The sequence below is a fragment of the Xenopus tropicalis genome, chromosome 8 (genome assembly GCF_000004195.4).
Source record: "Xenopus tropicalis strain Nigerian chromosome 8, UCB_Xtro_10.0, whole genome shotgun sequence".
Taxonomy (NCBI): domain Eukaryota; kingdom Metazoa; phylum Chordata; class Amphibia; order Anura; family Pipidae; genus Xenopus; species Xenopus tropicalis.
In genome coordinates, this window is record NC_030684.2 from 83695483 (window position 1) to 83717053 (window position 21571).

At 39.4% G+C, this 21571-nt stretch overlaps 1 protein-coding gene across 1 annotated transcript in view; it reads right to left on the reverse strand.

Annotated features, from left to right (window-relative positions):
• The window catches only part of gtf2a1 (general transcription factor IIA 1), a 59823-nt gene that overhangs the window by 26041 nt on the left and 12211 nt on the right, over nt 1-21571 (reverse strand). Inside the window, exons 4-5 of the mRNA XM_031890476.1 lie at nt 1847-3631; nt 566-768 (exon numbers count right to left, since the gene is read on the reverse strand). Coding sequence (XP_031746336.1) covers nt 566-768; nt 1847-3631 — 1988 coding nt within the window. The remainder of the gene's footprint in view (nt 1-565; nt 769-1846; nt 3632-21571) is intronic.

The following is a 21571-nucleotide window of genomic DNA, read 5'->3' on the forward strand; positions in this document are numbered from 1 at the left end:
GAGAGTAGCATATCTAGTACGGCCAACAGTGTTGTAATGTAATATATAGTAAATATCTAAGAGCTCAGCAGCCTGCTCTTCCCAAGAGGTAATAAAAAGCTACTTGAAAGAAAGCAGCAGCATCAATTACTGTAGCCTGTTTTTCACTTTGGGGAGACTTCAAAAGAACTGAATAGCTTTCTCTGGCAGCAAAAATCAAAAAAGTATCAATGTTTAGATTTTATCCATTCACTTTAGTAATAAGCAGCTAGAGTGTAGTGGGAGAAAAAGAGAATCACACAAAAAAAGGAGGGTTGTGGAAGCATTCCAAGACTAAGTAAAATAAAAAAGTACAACAGAAGTGCAACTGATCTGACCAAATTATCTGACAAAATATGGAATATGGATCAATGCACATTCAACTACATATACTTTCAAAAACATGGGTTTTTAGTTACAAAATTATGATCATAAAAATTGACAAACCACCATACCATGTCAAGAGAAGCATCAGGTGACATCTTGTGGCACTGTTTAAATACTTTACCCCCTATCCTGTTTCTGGCCTTGTTTTTTCATGTCTTACCTTGTAAAAGTAATGGGCTGAGTAATTAACCCACTTCTTGACACTGTTATTTTCCTCCACAGATAATGATCGTACAGCCACTTTTGATGCTGAGGCTGCTGGCATGTCAAATTCTACCTCTACATAGGGAACAAAACTCTGCGGAATCTCCCTGTCTGAGCCCAGCTCCAGGTGACAGTAGAAGCAGTGGGGATGATTCCAGCCTGTAAGAAAAATGGGGAAGGTCCGTCATCTTATATGACAACTCCAACACAGAACAGAAATTCAATGAGAGATGTAAATTATAGCCATTACAGATTCAGATTCAGACAGATTACTTTTTAAATTTGGAACAAAATTACAATTATTTGCATGTGCTTTTCGAAAAAGCCTACAGTTTACAGTTATTACAGCAAAAGTACAATTCAGTTCTGAGGCAAGAAGTTAGCTATACATATAGGAAGAAAATTACATTAGCGGGTAGAGCAAAATATAAACATTCAGTTTGCAGACCTAACAATCTTATATAAGTGGACAGAATGCTGTGAAATTCCCTCTGGTAAACTGTGGCAAGGTTTATTTTTACACTTCTACAGTGGCGTAATTTTGCAGGCCAGCTTCCCCCACAAAATATTTTTTCCAGGCCCCTCACCACCCAGCCTAAATCATGGGTCACCTGCAGGCCCACCTATAAAGGAAGCAACAATTATGGAGGTCACAGCAATATCAAAGTCACTGTGTAATGAAATTATGCATTTAACCGCAGGCAGAAAAATGGAGTAGGCCAATAATTTTAAAATATTAAAAGGCAGCATAATTTTTTAAGCACTAAAACAGTAACAAATAAGTATGGATGGAAATAGAACTGATATAAGTTTTCCATGGCCAGGGGACCAACACAGGTCCCAGTAAAGCTATAACTTACCTGCCAAGCACCACTACACTGGACTTAGAGAAGGACCACATTGGGCAAACTGCATAAAGTATGATTCAGTTTTATCCTATGTTCACAGATTTGTATGCAGCAACAACCATATAAAATCCACTGGAATGGGTGCTATTTTAGCTAAAAGCCTCGCCAGGGGTAAAGAAATCTCAAAGTAAGAAAAGCGAATGTTGCCTTTCTATTGAACTTCACCAGCACACTTGTTTACTTTGTTAAAAAAGGATACACATGAATGCATAGTAACACATAAATAGAATGTAATTCAAAGTATTATATCACATAGACTCCTTATTCAATGGAATGGAGCTTTTAACATGCAGAACTGGAAACATTCTCTTCTGGTTTATGATCCTCACCTGAGTTTTTATCAGGCAGCCTGTTAATCCTCCATACAACAGCATTGTAAGCATTTTCATACTTTGCTGTTCCCAGCGTAACTCTCATGGCTGGTTCTGACCCAGATAGGCCGGGTGAGCCGAAGCTTGCTTCCCTGTTGATTTTGGCTTTCAGTGACCTTTCACCAAGCATGCTGTCCCTACGGAAATAATTTACCCACTCAGCAGGGACAGGATGTCGAATGGTAACATTTTCACAGGGCACTTGCGATAAATTGTCCCGATTTGAAGAGAAACCAGTGGACATAACCAACCAACTTTGTAGCTGAACTTCAGCTCCACGGACACAAACTGCAGTCCTGAGGGTAAAAGGCAGAGTCTTCTCAGAAAAAACAGTCCGAAATCTCATTAGTTCAAACTTGCAGGCATCCAGTGGAGTAAACACAACCATCCTAGAGCTATGAAACATTTTTTCCTCTACAGTCGCATGGAATTTGCATTCATGAAGTTGCACCCACTTGGTTGTTGTTGTTGGCATGATGTCATTTCTGGCAACAACTTCATTTCCTTTAATAAGGATGTCATTAAGACCCATCCTACAGTCAGCCATTCCTGAGATGAAACTAAGAATATATATATGAGTGACTACGGAATGAAAAATGAGTTTGTTATCTCCCTTTCCCACGATTCCATGAAATTCATCTCTAACATCCACAGTGATCTCTTCTTCAGTGTAATTTTGGTGCACAGTGCTAAGATCTATTGTGACTGGTAGCATAAACAAAATATCTTGAATGTTAGCAATCATACTTATAAAGTCAGAATAGTCTGTTGTACCTAGCTTGACTACCTGTTCCCTTTCTCCCGTGTGAGTGACCAAAGGCATAGGTTGGTATTTCCGTTTTTCTCGGTATATAACTTTATCAATCCTAACAGTGTGAATCCTCCCATTCTCATCATAATTCTGGAGTTTCGGTTCTAATATCTCATGATTTTGCTCTAGTTTATATTCTCTAAATGGTTTCTCCAGACCCTTTTCATAGAAAAGTTGTAGCATACCAGATTCTGTAACCTTGACATATATGGGACCCCAATGTCTGGAAGACATGATATTTTTCTTCTCTGGTATTCTAAGCATCATTGGCCAACCATCTTCCGGCTGAGGTTTAGTGAAGCTTAAAGAAATACCAATTGAATCATCATCTTTTAAAGGATCATCTGGCAAAGTTGGACTACCGGGTGAATCTGGGTCTTCCAGTCGGATTTGCTTGAGGCACTCTACAGCATCAGCTTGTAAACTTTTTTTCCGATAGTCCTCAAATTGTTCAGTATCAAGTTCTTCAGAAAGAAGAGAAGTGAAATTTATTTGGCATGATTCCTGATCACTGGATACAGAGGAGCACTGAGAACGTTTTTCTTGTTTTTCAAAATAAGAACTGAAGGGATTAATTGGGGAGGGTAGGACATGTTTTAATGTCTCATCATGAAATGGGTTAGTTTTTGTGGGAGGGGAATTTAAAGAACTTTGCCTGTGTAATGATGTAAAATCAAGTCTCTGTGTTCTCTGGAAATCAACCAATGAACTCTTAGGCCGTTCCCTTTTTTTTAAGGTGGATGTTGGACTTTCCAGTAGTTTCTGAGTGGAATCTTTTTGAGAAGGTGCAATCTCATCTTCAAAGGTGACCCAATTAGGAAATTTAGACTTTGTTGGTGAGTCGGTATGCCCATTGATAGTGAAACTATTAACGGGCCAGCCAAGATTTTCCATATCTAAGTCCTCATCCTCTTGAAAAGAAGAAGAATTGTCTGTAGGATGGGATGAAAGAAATAAAATATTATTTTTATTTTCCTGATATTTTAACTTATTCAGAGGTCAGTCTATTTTAGATAAAGCAACCACATATTAAATGATCTCACGAAAGGAATGCATAATACAGGAATGGCATATATTATTCAGAATGTCTATGAAGGTTTTCCTTCATCCAGGTCATCATATACAGTTTCTAGTACTGGTAAGTCTAAAGCAACTGCACTTGCTAAGTAATCCTGAAAATGTCTTACCCCCTCATTTGAGCAGCTTCATCACTTCAAAGGTAATACAGTCACAAACATCTAATAAGAATTGTTCAGATAACCTATCATAAATACATCTACGCACTGAATTATAAAATTATTCCTATTCAGTTAAGATGAAATACATGGTAAAATACTTTGCACACTAGAATTCTCAAACAGTTTAGATTCTGAAAAGTTGTACCTAAACTCTAGAATACATGTGTCAGTCTAAGTTTATATCCTTTGCATTTGCATATTTTGTACAGTACCTATTATTTTTTTGTAATAAGCAATAACAACAAAAACTGTACAAATGCTTTAGAAGCATCATAACTGATGCATATCCTGGTGTTGGAAAACTCACAAGTAGCAATGTTCATTACATTACACTATGTAAACATGACAGTAATTCTTTCCTTGCAGGAAGATTCTCAGACACTTTCAGCCAGAACAACAGGAACTATGACCTCTGCTAGAGCACATTCTGGAATTCAGGAAAAGTCAGTGACCTGAGTTGGGGCTGCCTGTTGCGATAATAAAACAGAGGAAGAGAGACTCACAGGCTATTCAGCTGTGCTGCTGATAGATAGAAGGTCATGTGCAGGAAGCATCTTCATGGGCAGTGTGGGACTCCACACAGTTTATTTGTTAACCCTTAAACTTGAACTTTGAAGTTTGTTGGTAAGTTAGCTCCAGTACATACAACAGATTTTTTCTTTTACATTACATTAGCACAATGATTATAGTCATGTTTTTTCTTGTGTTAAAAGCATTTTATCAAACCTCCATAATATCTGTGTCCTTGTTGACAAAGATTTGTCTGAAATCCATCTTATGATTTAAATTACTAAGAAGAAACACATTGCTGGCAACTTGATAAAGTATTCTAGTAATATACTTGTGTTTTATAATAGCCTTATAATACGATGCCCGGAACATCCAGCTCCTCTGCAAAACAGGTGATGAGCATAAATGCAATTCAGTAGCAATAATACTAAAATGGCATAATACAATATAAAAATCTTGACAAATCTAATAGATAACTACAAGCAATATATTTTTAATCATTTTTGTTTTGCTGAGGATTTACTGATGGTGGAGAAGGGTGCAAAAATATAGCATAAATATAGCTCTTGCAATTAAAATCTTTTTAAACTAACCCTTTTCTATGTATATAAATGTTATTATTGACCTTGAGCAACATTTGGACATGAATTTGAAGAATGAAATAATCTATGGAGGCGGCAAAATTAAACCTAAAGCAAACTGAGAATCCTTGCAGATGAATGTATCCATTTGTTTGATATAATGCAGATATCTTCCAGCACAAGACTTGCAATGCTAGAGAGAATAATTCAAGAGTTCCTAAAGAGTCCCTGCTTCCATGGAACTTCAATCTAATGCCCCCTATCTCTGTGGCATAAGAGGGGCAGTTTTCATCAAAATGTGATTAACTTGCCCATATGTTTTTTTTTGGAGTGTAAGTAAGACCACAGGGAGAACATAAAAACTCAACGTTGGACTGGCCTGCAAGAGAACTTAAAGATCTCCTTGTGGGCCCCAGCCTAGGACAATTCTCATTAGTAAATCCTTCCAATGTGAAAATATATAAAAACCTAAACCATATGGCGCTATCGATATCTAATTGCTGTCGAATGGGCCCAGGGTATAAGTTTCTCTGGTGGACCCTAGAAGATTCAGTTCAACTCTATGCACACAGTGCCATGGTCAGAGCTAAAGTCAAGATCACAGTGCTGCAAGGTAAAGTTGCTAACCAGTGAACCACCTACATCATGTCACAAGCTACAAATTTTTTCATTTTAATTGTCTGAAACACGAATGAGCAAATAAAGAGTAAAAATGTATTGCTGAAATTTAGCCACATGGATGTTCAAGGTACAGATATCTATGTTCTGCTGAACTATAACTTTATTATTATTATTTACTATAACTTATTTGAAGAAGAACTCTTGAACATGGCACCATTTTAAATGATTTATAAGGTACTGCTCTTATACAAGACAATAATTTAAATTAAGTTTGTTCAATTTGTCTTGGGAAAAAAGGAAATGATGCATGATCAATCCAAATAAATCTCAAAACATCTAAAACCAAGGATGAAACTACTGGAGCTACTAGTTGAGGTTTGCAAAGTTCAACTACTGTCTATGTGTAACAAAGTACAATGTAGATTCATGCTGCTTAATTACTATAAATTACAAGGTTCTGTCATTTTTAAAAATTGGAATTATTTTCTTGAAATGGAGTCTATGGGAGGTGGTCTTCCCATAATTTGAAGCTTTCAGGATAACAGGTTGGGGTAAGACACCCCATACCTTTACATGTGTAAACATTGATTTGATTGTAACTAACAAGATATGCAACAAAGTATGACATAAAAACAAGTAAGGGAAGCCGACCTGAAAATTGGGGCAACCATGCTGGAATTATACATTGTGCAGGAACTGAGGAAAGGGCAGCCAGGACTTTTTCCCCACCCCAAGTAAGTAATGTCCCAAGTTTCATGCCTACCGGTAATAAAAACATATGCATCTCATCATAGCCCAAAGTTGCCTTGTCGGGGCAACTAAAAAATGCATGCGCAACCACTTGTGATTTACATTTATCACAGTCTGCATGGAACTTTGCCCAATTTGTCACCTGTGCTGGAGGGGATTAAGAATGGGCAACAACATATCCCATCTGCCATTACACTAAACATAAAGCTTGTGGTAATGATTTCAAACTTTATTAGAAAATAAAAGGACAGCAATTTAAACAGGATATATTTTCCTTTATACTGGTATTGGGTAAAAGATTGAAAATGAAGTGAAAGGGGTGTGTGCCCTTTGTTCAAGGACAGGGTGGGAAAGCAGGAGGCCCTATGTTATCCCAATGACTCATTATTACGCACACATTCCCTAAGATTTGGCAAATAGCCCTTTCAGCTGAAATGATGGTTGATGTACCCTGCCAAGGACACTGTAAAACACAAGCAGAATGTTACATTTATTTATTTACATTACACCATTTTAGGCTGTGCTATACAAAAAAAAAAATAACAGAATAAACAAAGCAACATTTACAGGCCAGAGTAACAAGTGGGTCCTTGGTGTAGGAGCTTGCACTCTGGAAATAGAGCTACTGTTAAAAGTTACATCATACTGTGGTCATTACTGAGCTAAATGGCACACAAAACCTGATCTCATGGGAAGGACAGATATGAACAAAAGATACATTTCTTAACTATTTTTTTTCCAGTGTTTTCTTCTTTGTACTGTCACAGTGTGTGTAATGTTTCCCTGATGTCATCATGTTAACTGTGCAAATAAAGACATCTAGGTGCTCTGATACAGAAACAGATTATGTTTGTTTACCGAGAGGAGAGGAGATGGGCAGACTCAGACAGTTTTTGACAGAAGAGCAGGGACAGCTGCCCTGTTCCTGTTGACTGGTCCCTGTTAATCTCTTTATAAATAGACTCCAGGCTCCAAGATTCCTTATAAATCACAGATAACTGATCAGGTTTAAATCTATCATTAATGGTCTGACCAGCACTTTCACGGACCATCCAACCCCACTTCCAGACTGTATTTATTTTACTTTTATGCCCATCAATGCATCTTTATTTTATTATTATTTATATAATTATTGGTATTTATATTACATCAAACATTAACCCAGCACTTTACAGTACAGTTTGCAATCTAAAGTCCCTATCACATTCACACACAATATGGTCAAAAGTCAAGTAACCTGTTTGTATATTTTTTTTGCAGTATGGGTAGATATCCACCCAAACATTACACTCAAAACTGGACTAACTATCACTCAATCCCCCCGCTCACGTTCCCCACTGAATGCTGACTCACAACTTGCTAAAACCCCATTGCCGGCAGCTCATTTGTTTGCTCTCTAACAAACACATGCACAAACACAATAGTCTCTTGCAAAGTCACTTTAGCCCTCTAACCAGTCATTCATTCCTTCGTGTGCCTCCTCCTCTCTTGCACTCTAGGCAGCTGCCTCTGCTGCCTGCCGCCCCCTACACCATATAGCCTGCTCCTGTTCTGCTTGCTAGCACTTTAGTACAGACTCTGTCAGCATTGCCAACAAAGAATCAGGCTTCCTCTCTTACCAAAGCACTGCTCAAGTCTGCAGAGCACAGAAAACATGGATTCTTTCCCTCAGTTTCCCACCAGTTTCTATTCCAATAGCCAGATAGGCCCTAAAGGAAAAATATACATTTACTGCTTGTGTGAAATTATTAAATAGCACTCATGAACCTGCTGAATATTTATAAAAGCTGTCAGGGGTGAGGGGAACCCACTTGACACTGAGTAATAACAGTAAATGCTTCAGTTAACATTTGTTTGTATTTTGGTTTACTACTGGAATAATAAGCTGGCTGCCAATAATATATTCACTTGCTAAAATGCTCACTGTCAGACAAGACTGCAGCCTACAGAGCTGAGAGACAGAGAAACCCATTATTATTTACCTAAACACTCACTGCACTTCAAGTGTACCTCACTGCTCTTCAAGTTACCATATCACATAAACAATTTATTTGGCATGAAGCTCAATAAGCTTTAACTCTAAACTGTACAATAATGTGTACAGTATCCATTAATTGAACTTCATGCATGTATGTCTTTTTTCAACCACATCTACTATGTTATATTCATTACATTAACAACTGCATAGTTAGTCTGTCTGACCCTCAATTCTCTGCACTACTGGTTCTGACTTTTAAAGCAAAGTAATAAAAGCAACCAGATTAAACATATGTAAAAAAGTGTGCTAGGAACTGTGGGAATTGCAGTCTTGGTTGGAGGAAGGCTGGTTACTGCTACATGGTTTCAAGAGTCAGAAGGAGCAGAAAGAGACAAAGATGTTTTGCTTACTATTGTAATAACATTTACACTGCCCTGCACTGACATCTGCCCATGAATGAACTGCTTAACCCCTGCCCATAGGTGGCACACCAGCAGCAATGGGACCCACAAGGATTTCTCTGGCTGAATTCCCCTTAAAGGACAATGAAAGGTTAATATAAATGTATTGTAAATCTAAAGGCATTCTTTTTAAGTACTTACTGCATATCTAAATTCCCAGATCCCTGCTTGCTTCTCTGAGATATGGTGCTGGCAGCCTACAGCAGTGTGAAGACTACAGTGACATCACTGAAATCTCTCTCCCCTTCCTGTAGGTGCCAGCGGCAGCCTTCCTATTCTCTGAGCATGTGTGTAACTTGATCCTGTCTCCTGTTCTGAGCTACACATGCCCACCAGCCAGTCAGAAGCGGATCTGGCAGAGGGGGAGGGGGGGGAGGGAATGAAACACATGTGCAGTATGAAGCAAGGAGGGAAAGGAAGGGAGAATACCTTTTTAAAGATGGCTGCCTGTTCTAGAAAATGTGAAGTAAGTGTGACTGAGTAAATATTTGATTAGGTGAGCCAAAAGTGTGGCGTTTTTACTAAACAATAGGAGGACTATTGGGCAGTATGCTTTTTAAGTTTTGACTTGCATTCTCCTTTAAGTGTGCAGAATAGGATTATGCTTTTATCATTTACTCCCACGCACAGATAAATAGGCAGTAATATCCTGCATGATATGAGAATATTCTAGATAATTACTATAATCCACCAAGAATAAAGTTCTTATTATAATAATGATATAGACAAAAAAGACTGGTAACATTTCAGAATATATAGCTAGGAAGGATGTGTGCATAGGCGGGTTTTCAATAAGGCTAGGGGAGGCTAAGCCTCCCCAAACCGTCTTGGCACCTTAAAAAAACAAAACAAATAAAAAAAAAAAAACCTCACTCCGTTTCTACACTGTCCTGGAAATCATCTGTTCCAGCAAGCAGATTCTGCTGTGCTCCGACTGGATCTGTCTTCTTGTGGATTCTCCAATCAGAGCACAGCTTTCTTGACAGACAGTAAAATTGACCAATCAAAGCACAGATGTGCACAGGGATCGGGAGATTTTGCAAACTGAAGGCAGTGCATAAATGAAGACTGAAAGGAATAATCTACAGACTGTGACCTTTACCTGAGAATCAACTCTCAACTTTTGCTGCAGATTTCATCCTACTCCCACAGGTGCTATACACAGGTACTATACACGGGTACTATACGCAGGTGCTAAAGGCAGGTACTATACGCAGGCACTATACACGGGTACTATACGCAGGTGCTATACACGGGTACTATACGCAGGTGCTATACGCAGGTACTATACACAGGCACTATACGCAGGCACTATACGCAGGCACTATACACAGGTACTATACAGTTCTAAAGGCTGAATCACTAGTTGAAATTAAATAGTTTTTTTTTGCCTGATCTGACATTTATTATATCCCTATCCCCTACCCTAACGTATGAATGGTAAGTTAACTCATTGTACTTTTATATATTTGTTGTTTTTTGCAATTGCTATTTTGTTTTTTTACTTTTGTCATTGTTTTGTTCATTTCTAGTTACAGTGGGGCCAATGTTGTGTATTGGTGCCAGTGTTATAGTGCCAGGGCTTGAATATCTGCCATCCGTACCCACTGCTTCTCATGGCATGTAATATGCTGGTTTTGTAAATACAGACTGTGTCTCACTGTATATAATGTGCCTGGGATGTCAGTACCCACTGCCTCTATCTCTAGAAAACTAACTTAAACACATATAAAGGGGAGGTTCACTTTTAAGTTAACGTTTAGTATGTTATAGAATGCCCTATTCCTAGCAACTTTGCAATTGGTCTTCCTAATTAATTTTTTTTATAGTTCTTAAGAAATTTGCCTTTCTTTTCTGCCTCTTTCCAGCTTTCAAATGGGGGTCACTGACTCCAGCAGCCAAAAAGTATTGCTTTGTGAGGCTACAATTTTATTATTATTGTAATTTTTTATTACTTATTTTTCCATGCAGGCCCCTTAACTATTCATATTCCAATCTCTTGTTTAAACCACCACTACCAAACGGAGAGCTGCTGAACAAAAAGCTAAATAACTGAAAAACCATTAAAAATAAAAGAGGACCAATTGCAAATTGTCTCAGAATATCAATGTCTACATTATATTAAAAGTTAATTTAAAGGTGACCTACCCCTTTAAGCTAACTGATCCTAAACACAAATGGATGGAGAACCCCTCACTGAAGTGCACGTATGAATACTTTTACATCCTAAGCATTTTAGGGTAAAAAAAACTCTCCCACCCGCACTTTTGCGCAGCATCCCTGGGAATCAGTGGGAACCACAAGAGGTAGTTGGGAGGTTCATTTTTTACACCAGCAGCAAATCCACTAAGTCTCACATTAGCTATAGGTCAGACTCTGTATGGCCCATCTTTAGCCTCCCCAAACAAAAAAGTCACCCTCCGCCTATGGATGTGTGGTGTTTTTTTGCACAAAAGCCATGAATAATGTTAAGAAAACTGCTATTTTATGCTACTACTTTCCTCTTGTTACACATAGGCATAACATCATTACATAGCTTTATAAATATGTGTAATCTTACAAAGGCATTAATGTTCAGTATATTAAGACTGTTTTTTTCCCCTCAGAACTGTAATTCTTCTGGTGCCGCCATAGAAACTGGACCTCTGGCTGCCTGCTCCCTTCCTTTGGTGATCGTCGCATGTGCAGTACAGTTTATAAACTGGAATGCATAACATGGCAATGAGTTATGAAAAATACAATGTAATTAGAAAAACCTTGTATAGTATAATATCGGGTGCACAATGTGTAGTTAATTCAGATAAGTATATTACAAGCAACACAATTTAGTGGCACACCGATGATAAAAACAACCTTTAAGTAAAATCCAATTCCATTGTACCCTATGGAATTATCATAAGTGATTGTAATCTGCTTTACAAGAAAGGATCAATCTCTTTTTAATCACAATTTATTTGACTGGATAATAATTGAAACTGTGACATAATTTGTAACTATCGGTTGTTATGAAACTGAAATCAAAATTGTTACATAAGTGTAACTACCCAATGTGGGAAATTGAGATTGTTACACAAACTGCCTTATCCTGGTTTTCATCTTATCTCTCAGATCGATCCTTCAGTGTCTCTTACAATGGGGAATCATCTTCTCCCTTGCCTCTTTCTGTCGGGGTTCCTCAAGGCTCTGTCCTGGGCCCCTTACTATTTTCTCTCTATACCTCCTCACTTGGCAAATTAATCAGTTCTTTTGGCTTTCAGTACCACCTCTATGCTGACGATACTCAGATCTATCTTTCCTCTCCTGATCTCAACCCAGAGCTTCTAACTCGCGTCTCTTCCTGCCTGTCCGCTATCTCCACTTGGATGTCCCAACGTTACCTCAAATTAAACCTCTCTAAAACTGAACTGGTTCTCTTTCCCCCATCCAACGCCCACATTGTTCCCGAGGTATCTATAACGGTTAACAATTCTACCATCACCCCATCTTCCCAGGCCCGGTGCCTTGGGGTTATCCTTGATTCTGCCCTGTCCTTCACTCCTCATATCCAATCACTTATCAAATCATGTCACTTTCACCTAAGAAATATCTCCAAAATCCGATCATTTATCACCCAAGATGCTGCCAAAATTCTTATTCACTCTCTTATAATATCTCGCCTGGACTACTGTAACTCCCTATTAATTGGCCTTCCCCTCCAAAGACTGTCCCCTCTCCAGTCCATAATGAATACTGCTGCCAGGCTCATACACCTCTCCAACCGCTCCTCCTCTGCCATGCCGCTCTGCCAATCCCTGCACTGGCTTCCCCTACCATCCAGGATAAAATTCAAGCTATTGACCCTCACATTTAAAGCAGTCCATTACTCTGCCCCACCCTACATCTCTGAACTCATCTCTAGGTACCATCCAACCCGCTTGTTACGCTCCTCTACTGACCTGCTCCTCAACTCCTCTCTCATTCCCTCCTCACACGCTCGCATTCAAGACTTTGCAAGGGCTGCCCCCCTTCTCTGGAATTCGCTCCCACAAACTGTCAGACTTTCTCCCAATCTCTCTGCCTTCAAGAAATCTCTAAAAACACATTTATTTAGAGAGGCTTACCCTAATCTAGTTTAGCAATACCCTGTGCCACACCTCTCACAACTCTGGTCATGCCCATTCCCACACCTTGCGTCTCAACCCTTTCTCCTTGTAGATTGTAAGCTCTTTTGGGCAGGGCCCTCTTCACCTCTTGTATCGGTTATTGATTGCTTTATATGTTACTCTGTACGTCCAATGTATGTAACCCACTTATTGTACAGCGCTGCGGAATATGTTGGCGCTTTATAAATAAATGTTAATGTAATGTAATGTAAAATGTAACTAGTGGTCGCAAGAAAGGTTCCAGCTCAGTAACTGTTGGAAGTGAGCTGAAATTGACTTCAGAATTTAGACTAAAGGTCCCCATACACGGGCTGATTCTAGCTGCCGATATCTGTCCCTTAGACCGATTTTGGCAGCTAATTGGCTCGTGTATGGGCACTACCAACGAGCCTGCCCGACCGATATCTGACCTGAAATCGGGCAGATCTCGATCGGGCAGGTTAAAAAATCAAGTCGGATCGGGGACCACACCGGCTCGTTGATGTGGTCCCCAGACCGACTTTTCCTATACCCGTGGTTATAATTCGATTGTTTGGCCCCAGGGCCAATTAACTGCCAAAATCGGTCTAAGGGACCGATATTGGCAGCTAGAATCGGCCCGTGTATGGGGACCTTTAGTCTAAATTCTGAAGTCAATTTCAGCTCACTTCCAACAGTTACTGGAATCTCCCGATATCGCCCACCCGTAGGTGTATCGGCCTATGTATAGGTACCTAAACCCACTAGAAGTAAATTCATTAACATCGCAATCTGAGTATTAATAGAACTGATCAAGAAATTGTGACCATTTGTCACTAGCTATTCATTAGCCCAGTAAGAGGTTTCTGACTACTACATTTTTCCTACTTTACTTTTAAATAATTTTAATTTTTCCTACTGTTTGCCTACAACAGTGATCCCCAACCGGCGGTTTGTGAGCAACATGTTGCTCCCCAACTCCTTGGATATTGCTGTCAGTGCCCCCAAACCACATAGTTATTTTTGAATTTCTGACTTGGTGGCACGTTTTGGTTGAATAAAAACAAGATTTACTACCAAATAAAGCCTCCTGTAAGCTGATAGTGTGCATAGAGGCTGCCTAATAGCCAATCTTAGCCCTTATGTGGCACCTCCATGAACTTTTATGATGCTTGTGTTGCTCTCCAAGTCTTTTTACATTTGACTGTGGCTCATGAGTAAGAAAGGTTGGGGACCCCTGGCCTACAGTCTGCGCTGAAATATTTTTAAGCCCGCACAAAGTAGGATCAAAACACAGAAGGCACAAAAAAAGTCTTGTACTGAGACACAGCAATGTAAGCATGCTGCCAGTATGTAAAGTCAATGCTGTAATCCTTGAATAAACATCATACTTACTGCAAAATAGTCACTGCACACAACATGTTAGCCAGCAAGCTTGTAGCTATAAACTAGTCATAAGTTTGGAGGCTTATTACAATCATGGTTTGCCATAATTTTGGCCCAGCATGTACTGAATGATGCATATGTGACTTGAATCTAAAGGTGGCCATACATGTTCACATACATGTTCAGATTTTAGTCTACTTCTTCTTCTGAAGAACGTTCGGATACTGATCATACGTTTAAATGCAACTGAAACTAACATTCAGACTGAAATTGTCCCATAAAGCCCCAAAATTACAAATCGGACAATGTTCTGAACATGAAATATTTGGCAGACACAAATCATACAAAAGCGACTTCCACTGAAGGTCCCCCAAGGATATTGCACGGTATACAATACATTTGCAGATTTTTTCTAACCTGACCAATCGACCGATCGCCATAGTGTGAAAATTATTTTCCCGATAATTCAGAGCCCACACACAGTCCAAAAATCATACAAAATAGGTTTTGTATGATTTTGCCAGTACACGGATTGCCAGGTTAAGTGTGTTCAGAAATCAGCCGTTTCTCCATGGTGAATATACAGATTGCTAAGCATGCTGGAAAACGGAATGTCAGGGTGGCCATGGATGTTTCACACATACAGGTACCCTAAATCTGAGTACCGCACTAGGCATCATGCACACAGTGTAGTGGAAATAGATTGTTTTAGCTTCCTCACACTCCTACTCTAGTCTCCTTCCATACAGCAAAAGGTTTATTGACTCCTTCTAAAATTGACCACTGCATGTAAATATAATAGGGACCTTATACTGTAAGCTCCACTGGGGCAGGGGCTCATGTGACTGATGTACAATCTCTGTAAAACAAGATTATGCTGTTGCTTTATAATAAAATACAATATAATAATAATTATAGTCAAAAGACTCTTGTAAACAAGCTTGAACACCTCAGAGAGGGGCTTAGGAATGTTGGCATTTTATTTACCAATGAGATAATCTTTAAACAGCTTCAGATGTCTGGCTCCTTGTAGTGTTATAGTCTACTGTGAAATGGGCCTGAACCCATACAAGCTAGTTCTGACTCAGCAGTGTCACATGTGTATTATGCACGCTAAGCCACAGCTGCATATGCCTGGGTGTTCTACATGTCACAGAAATAAAATCTTTTATGTAAGTTTTTTATATGTAAAATAAATATCAGATGGTCATGTATATTATTTCTTAGAATAAAATAAAGCACAGTCTACTGGTATTGCAAATTAATGTAAATGTTGAAAAGGGTACTAAAGGTTTAAGGCACATGTGTCAAACACAAGGCCCATGGGTCAAATTTGGCCCGCCTGGATGTTTTATGTGGCTCTTGGTGCCTGACTGTGCAGCACCAATTGCCTGACTGCGCCGCTCCTGTCCCAGTGGCTCTTTGAGCGGCCGCTTATGTGCTTCCGTACATGGTGCGTGGTATGGAATGATGTAATACACAGCACACAGGGCAGAATGTAAGAGGCCGCACAGTCACCAAGGGCCACATTAAACATGCAAAAGCTGTTGCTTCCACGGCACTGCGACCCTGCGCCGCAAGTTTGCACATGGTGGGTGAGTCCTGTCCCACGGCTCCCACAGTTTGTAGTTTAACTGTTTTGCTTACTGTTTGCTATGTTCTAGTTGTTATTTTCAGAACATGATTAATGCACGAGGATGGCATGTGGAATGGTGTTTCCGGGTAAGGAAGGGTCTACCCTTCTGCTATTAAGTATCTTAATAAAAAATTCGGCCTGCAACTTAGCCTGTATTTTAGATTTTGGCCCCCTTATGTGATTGTGTTTGATACCCTGGAGTCCTACATGTGCAAAACCAGGGCTTAGTACAGTAAGTGCTGCCTGAACTGTGTTTAGTGATCAGGGTATGTAAATACTGCTGTTTACTTTATTCCTATTCCTTAAGCCCCAAAGACCTGATAAAATCATTCATGTGTCACACATTGTATTAATGAGCCATGACCCAGAGCAGCACAGACAATGAACAGAATGGTAAACAGAATATTTAACCTGTTTCTATGGCAATGAATGTAAGTCTCTTTTGTATTGTATAGATTTATCAGAGAATCATTCAGGGTTGCCTGGTTATTATATTGTCATTTTGCACAGTGCTGCAAACTGTGGAGGTGGGGTAGTAGTTGGCCCACCCTAAGGCCCAGTTATGGAAAGATCTGAGGTGAATGTTGTTTGCTGGCCTGGACCCGTCTTGAATCATACCAGGGTGATGCTTCTGTATATCTGTATCTGGAAATAGCTCAGTGCAATTAACTGGTGTATTAGCAGGCTGACAGTCCTCATGGGGCCTTAGGGCAAATCTCCCTTGTCGCTGGCGACTAATCTCCCCGAAATGCCATCCCACCGGCGAGAATGTAAATCGCCGGTGGGATGGCATTCACGGCACAGCGATTTGCCAAAGTCACAGAAGTTGCCTTGAGAGGAAACTTCCACGACACTGGCAAATCGCCGTGTATGCCATCCCACCAGCGATTTACATTCTCGCTGGCGGGATGGCATTTCGGGGAGATTAGTCACCAGCGACAAGGGAGATTTGTTGTGTGGCGACTAATCTCCCCATCTGTCACAGCCCTTATCCTTATATAAAAGTAACACAGAATGCACCATAAAGGCATCTGCGAATGCTGCAAGATAAGGTAGAACAGCCATGACAGAATCTTCTCTGATTAAACACTGTACACAACTGCTGTTTTGACCAAGGCTAGGACAGATGCCTCTGCTTGGTCCCTGATTAAGACAGTCTATTGACATAACCAAATGATTTCCATATTCTGATTTTTTTAGAATTTTTCATTTCCAGATTGCAAACTGGTATTTAAATGGGCAAGGCGATAAATCTCAGCAAAACAAGTAAAACAGGTGCATAAGGCTATAAAATAAGTAGAAAGACTTTAGAGCTCTTTTATGCCGAAAGCAGAAAAGAAGAATTCTGGGAGTGAGTCACCATGTTTTTTACCCACATTATACAGTTTCCCCCCACAATTCCAAAGACACTCCAGCAGAACACAGCATTGTGTCTGGGCGATGGTAGCTCAAGGGTTCCTTACAGTAAATAATTTGTTAGCACACAATTCCTCAGCAAACCATTCAGCACAAAAATATGAAAATATAAGGAGCTTGTTTGGACACTAGTACCTTAAATGAACAATGTCAATACATGCAAACTATTGTGGGTTGAAAACATCAGATTGCACCCATATCTTGCACATGCAAGCCAAGAGCTCCAGAAGACACAAGGCACTAGGAATCCCTGCTGCTTGCAGTGCTCAGAAATTAGTCCTCATCTCTTTTAACTACAGAAAAACACACAGCAGTAGTTCACTACAACACAATGAAAATCAGAATTCACAGTTCCATGAAAAAGTGTTAGTGTAATGCCAGGCACACATCTGGGTTGAAATAAAGGATTGAAGATTTATCTATTCCTACCCTTAGCTGTATCTCAGACTCATCTACAATAGAACAGCAAGGCAGGCCAGAGCATGCAGCAGACAGGATAGCCCAGGGAAACTGTAATACTAAAAAAGGGAGTTTTTAATGCCTTTACAGACACAACAGTCAGGGACCATTTCCGCTATTTCTACTTTTGTGGCTCTTCATGACACATTATATTGCATGTGGGCAGAAGCAGAATGTTTGGTGCTAGGTGGGTATGCACATGGAGAGAAGTGTGTGTGTACACAGGCAACAGGTGAGTGAGGTATTCCACATTAGGAGATAAATGCAATGAGGCAGAAACACACAGAGCTGGATATACAGGAGAAAATGTATTACATTCTGTTTGCACCAGAGTTAAGTAATGGGAGTCACCAGTAAAGGAAAAGATATTTTTGTATTGAACTAATTGCTGTATGAAACATGGCAATTACGTGACAATATGACAACTGTAGCAAATGTAGCCAACTATGCATTATTAACAAAGTAGTCATTGTGCAATAGTTTGTAACAAAATTAAAACTAAAATACGTGCTGGTTTTTACTGAAAAGCCAGCTGAGCCTAATGTTTCATAGCTCATTTATTCTTATTAATATGCATAACTTATATAACTAGATGATAATTGTGATGAAGGTGGGTGGGGGGGTCTTCAAAATTATCTTCAGATTTAAACAATTGTGGCTAAAATAGAAACCCTGTTAAATATAATTACATATTTATTTAGATCCTTTTCTTCTGATGCAGTCAAGTAAATGTACTGGCATAGTGACTAGAGACCTACGTTTGTAGATCCATCATTAGCTTCAGTCTAAGGGTGATTTAAGTTAGTCCATGCCTCACTGAACCTTTTCAACATCTCCAACAGAATCTGCAGATGCACTGGCTGACTAGCTTTATTGTGCCTTTCCTTTCTTGATACAATTTCAGGCTCTTGGGTAACTGGTAACAATCTTTCCTGTGCAGGGGGTGAGGGGCAATCTGATGCTGCATGAATTTAATGTGCAATCATTCAGAACTTTGTGCTAAAGAGCTGACCCATCTCCAGCTAATTAAGTGACAGATGGGTGCCATGGGCCATCCTGGTTTTTTTTTTTTTTTTCATTTTGGCAACTGCAAGAAATGTTATCATTTTAAAATGCTTGTTAGGGGCCCCTTGTATGGACAGATGATTTTGCATAAATCATTTTCTGACAAGACCGGCTGCTGTGTCACAGCATAACACACTTTATAAGTTATAAGTGATTGTATGGGTATAAAGAACTTAATGGTATCCAGACCCCACCCATAGATCTCTGTAGAACATTCCCACTGCTAACCATCATTTGTTTAACCTCTAAGTGCAAAGTGTGTGTCTGCCTGCTGTTGGAGTAAAAACTTATACTACAAGAAATAGTAAACAGGCAAGACTTAAGTTGCCAGAAACACTACAATAGAAACATATTTTATATGCATTTACACATAATGTCACATCTTCTGAATTTTCTAAAAACGTTTCTATAATTTCCAGATGTTCTGCAGTGCCCCTTTAGACTGCAGCTACATGAGTGTGTGTCAGCTAAGACACCTGCTGGACAACAGGGCCCCTAGCTCACAGGTCCTCTGGCTACTTTCACAAAAATATGCTTAGCTAAACTACAAATGTTGACTTATTACACAGCATAATATGTGTAAAGCTTAGAGGGGATAATAGAATTTATACTTTAACAGCAGAGTTTTGTTATTTGGACACCCCTATTTCAGTTTGTTTTTCTATCTAAAATAGGGGCCACAGCACAAATGGGCCACGTATTTTGTCAGATTAAAAGGCAATAAGTTATGTGAAACACTGCAGCAAGAAGAAGGCTTATTACAAATAAGAAACATGTGCTGTAAATGTAGCCTTCCGTGTTGAGACATGTGACCCCAAGTACTTTCATTCCACTGGAAGTGCAAAGGGCATTCCTGTGTATAAGAAGAAAAGCAGGTTCAGATGTTTTCACTTAATTCCTGTTACTGCCAGAACAAAAGGAGTGACATTCAGCATCTCTTTGCCCTTCTCACTTTTTATGAGCAGCCACTTGCTAAGGGCCCTAAGGAAACTGCCATTGTTAGATGTTAAAAACTAACACATACTTCCAAGCCAGTCCACCATCAAAAACCCAACTGGCCGTCTTGGAGGATCTGTACAAGTGGACCAGTTGTGATCCCCAGTGGCCTACTGAACTGTTCTTAGGGAAGCAAAAAAACAAACAAACACCCTCTGTGCAAAGCAAAGCAGCTCTGTAGCTACAGTATTTTTTTTAAATATTGCAAATATATTATTTGTAGTTTTCTTTTAAGATCTGCGAGTCAGAGAGCTCCACAGTCCTATGAGCACAGGCATAACAGCCCAGACACTAAAACTCTGCCATTTAGTTACAACTTGCTGAGATGAAGAAGTTTTTACAGGAATCTTACAAAACAGGTTTTTCTCCCAACACGCCTCTGTGCCATGGAGGCTGCACACTTCCTTAACTCAATGCTCTGGAATGAAATTAAACACAGCTTAGTTACCCACTGCCTAGGCTAAATAATCCAAAATGCATTTTTCACCCTATATCTGATAAGGATATGCATATCTATGTCTAAGGTGAGAGACCAAAATTTAAACTCCTACAAAACAGATTAAGAAAAACTATAGGACAACAGAAGATACCCACAAGGACAAATATTTGGTAAGCCGATATTGCTCAAAATAGGTAACTTACATTAACATACATTTTTATATAAATTACCAACGTTCTTTACTTTCTCTATATCTGCTGTCATTATTTTGAAAATGCAAACATTAGTAAAAAAAAATAATTTGTGTTTGTTATATGCCTAGCAATTGCACAGGCATGCATAAACAGAAAATTAATGCTGGGCTGAGCAAGTCAGCACACACAACTTTTTTAGTGCAAGATAAATTAAGGAGACAAGTCTAGCCAAACAATCCAGGAAACGTTTCCCACCTAACCCCCAGCAAATACAGGTACAGCAGCTGGGCATATGAAGGATATTGAATAATAAAGAAGCCAGGAGGTATAAGGTAAAAATCCAGCCTGCTGGACTTACCATGTGTCTGTATGCCCTGTTCCCTTGCTGTGCATGTGTGCTTTGTGAGGAGTTTGTGTATGCACCGTGCGTGCTTCAGCAAGAACCCTGGTGGCTGCCTGTCACTCAAATGTGCTGAATGGATTTTTTTTTTCTCTAGGAAGGGGAGACAAGGTAAGAAGAAAAAGAAAGAAAGAAACCATCTTGTTGCACTGCTAGAGTAGCCATGCTGCTGCTGCCATATATTTCTATTTCACAGCAGAAAAAATATCACACTTACCTCTATTACTAAGTACTAAAGATGCTCTCTTGCTAACCTCTATAACTCTTAAACATATAGAGAAGCCATTCGAATTACTGCTACTATCTAATTGCTGGGGAAACCAATTTGCCATCCTCTATATGTCACTGGGTACAAATTAAAGGAGAAGGAGATTTGCCACATTAGTGCCACCTAGAACACTATGGGGTATTTTTCTCATGCTGTGCAAAAAGTGGCAAGCAATCAGCAATTAGATTTCAACAGTTAGTTAACCAAAACAAAGCATCTGATATGGCTGCTATGAGCAACATCACCAGTAATGTTTTATTCCACTTTTTACACAGCATGAGAAATATACCCCTATATTTATTCTGAGAAAGCATTATCATAACTGAGTAAAGAGCCCTAGAAGCTTTCTCTGTTTTTTAAGATAGCAGCTGCCA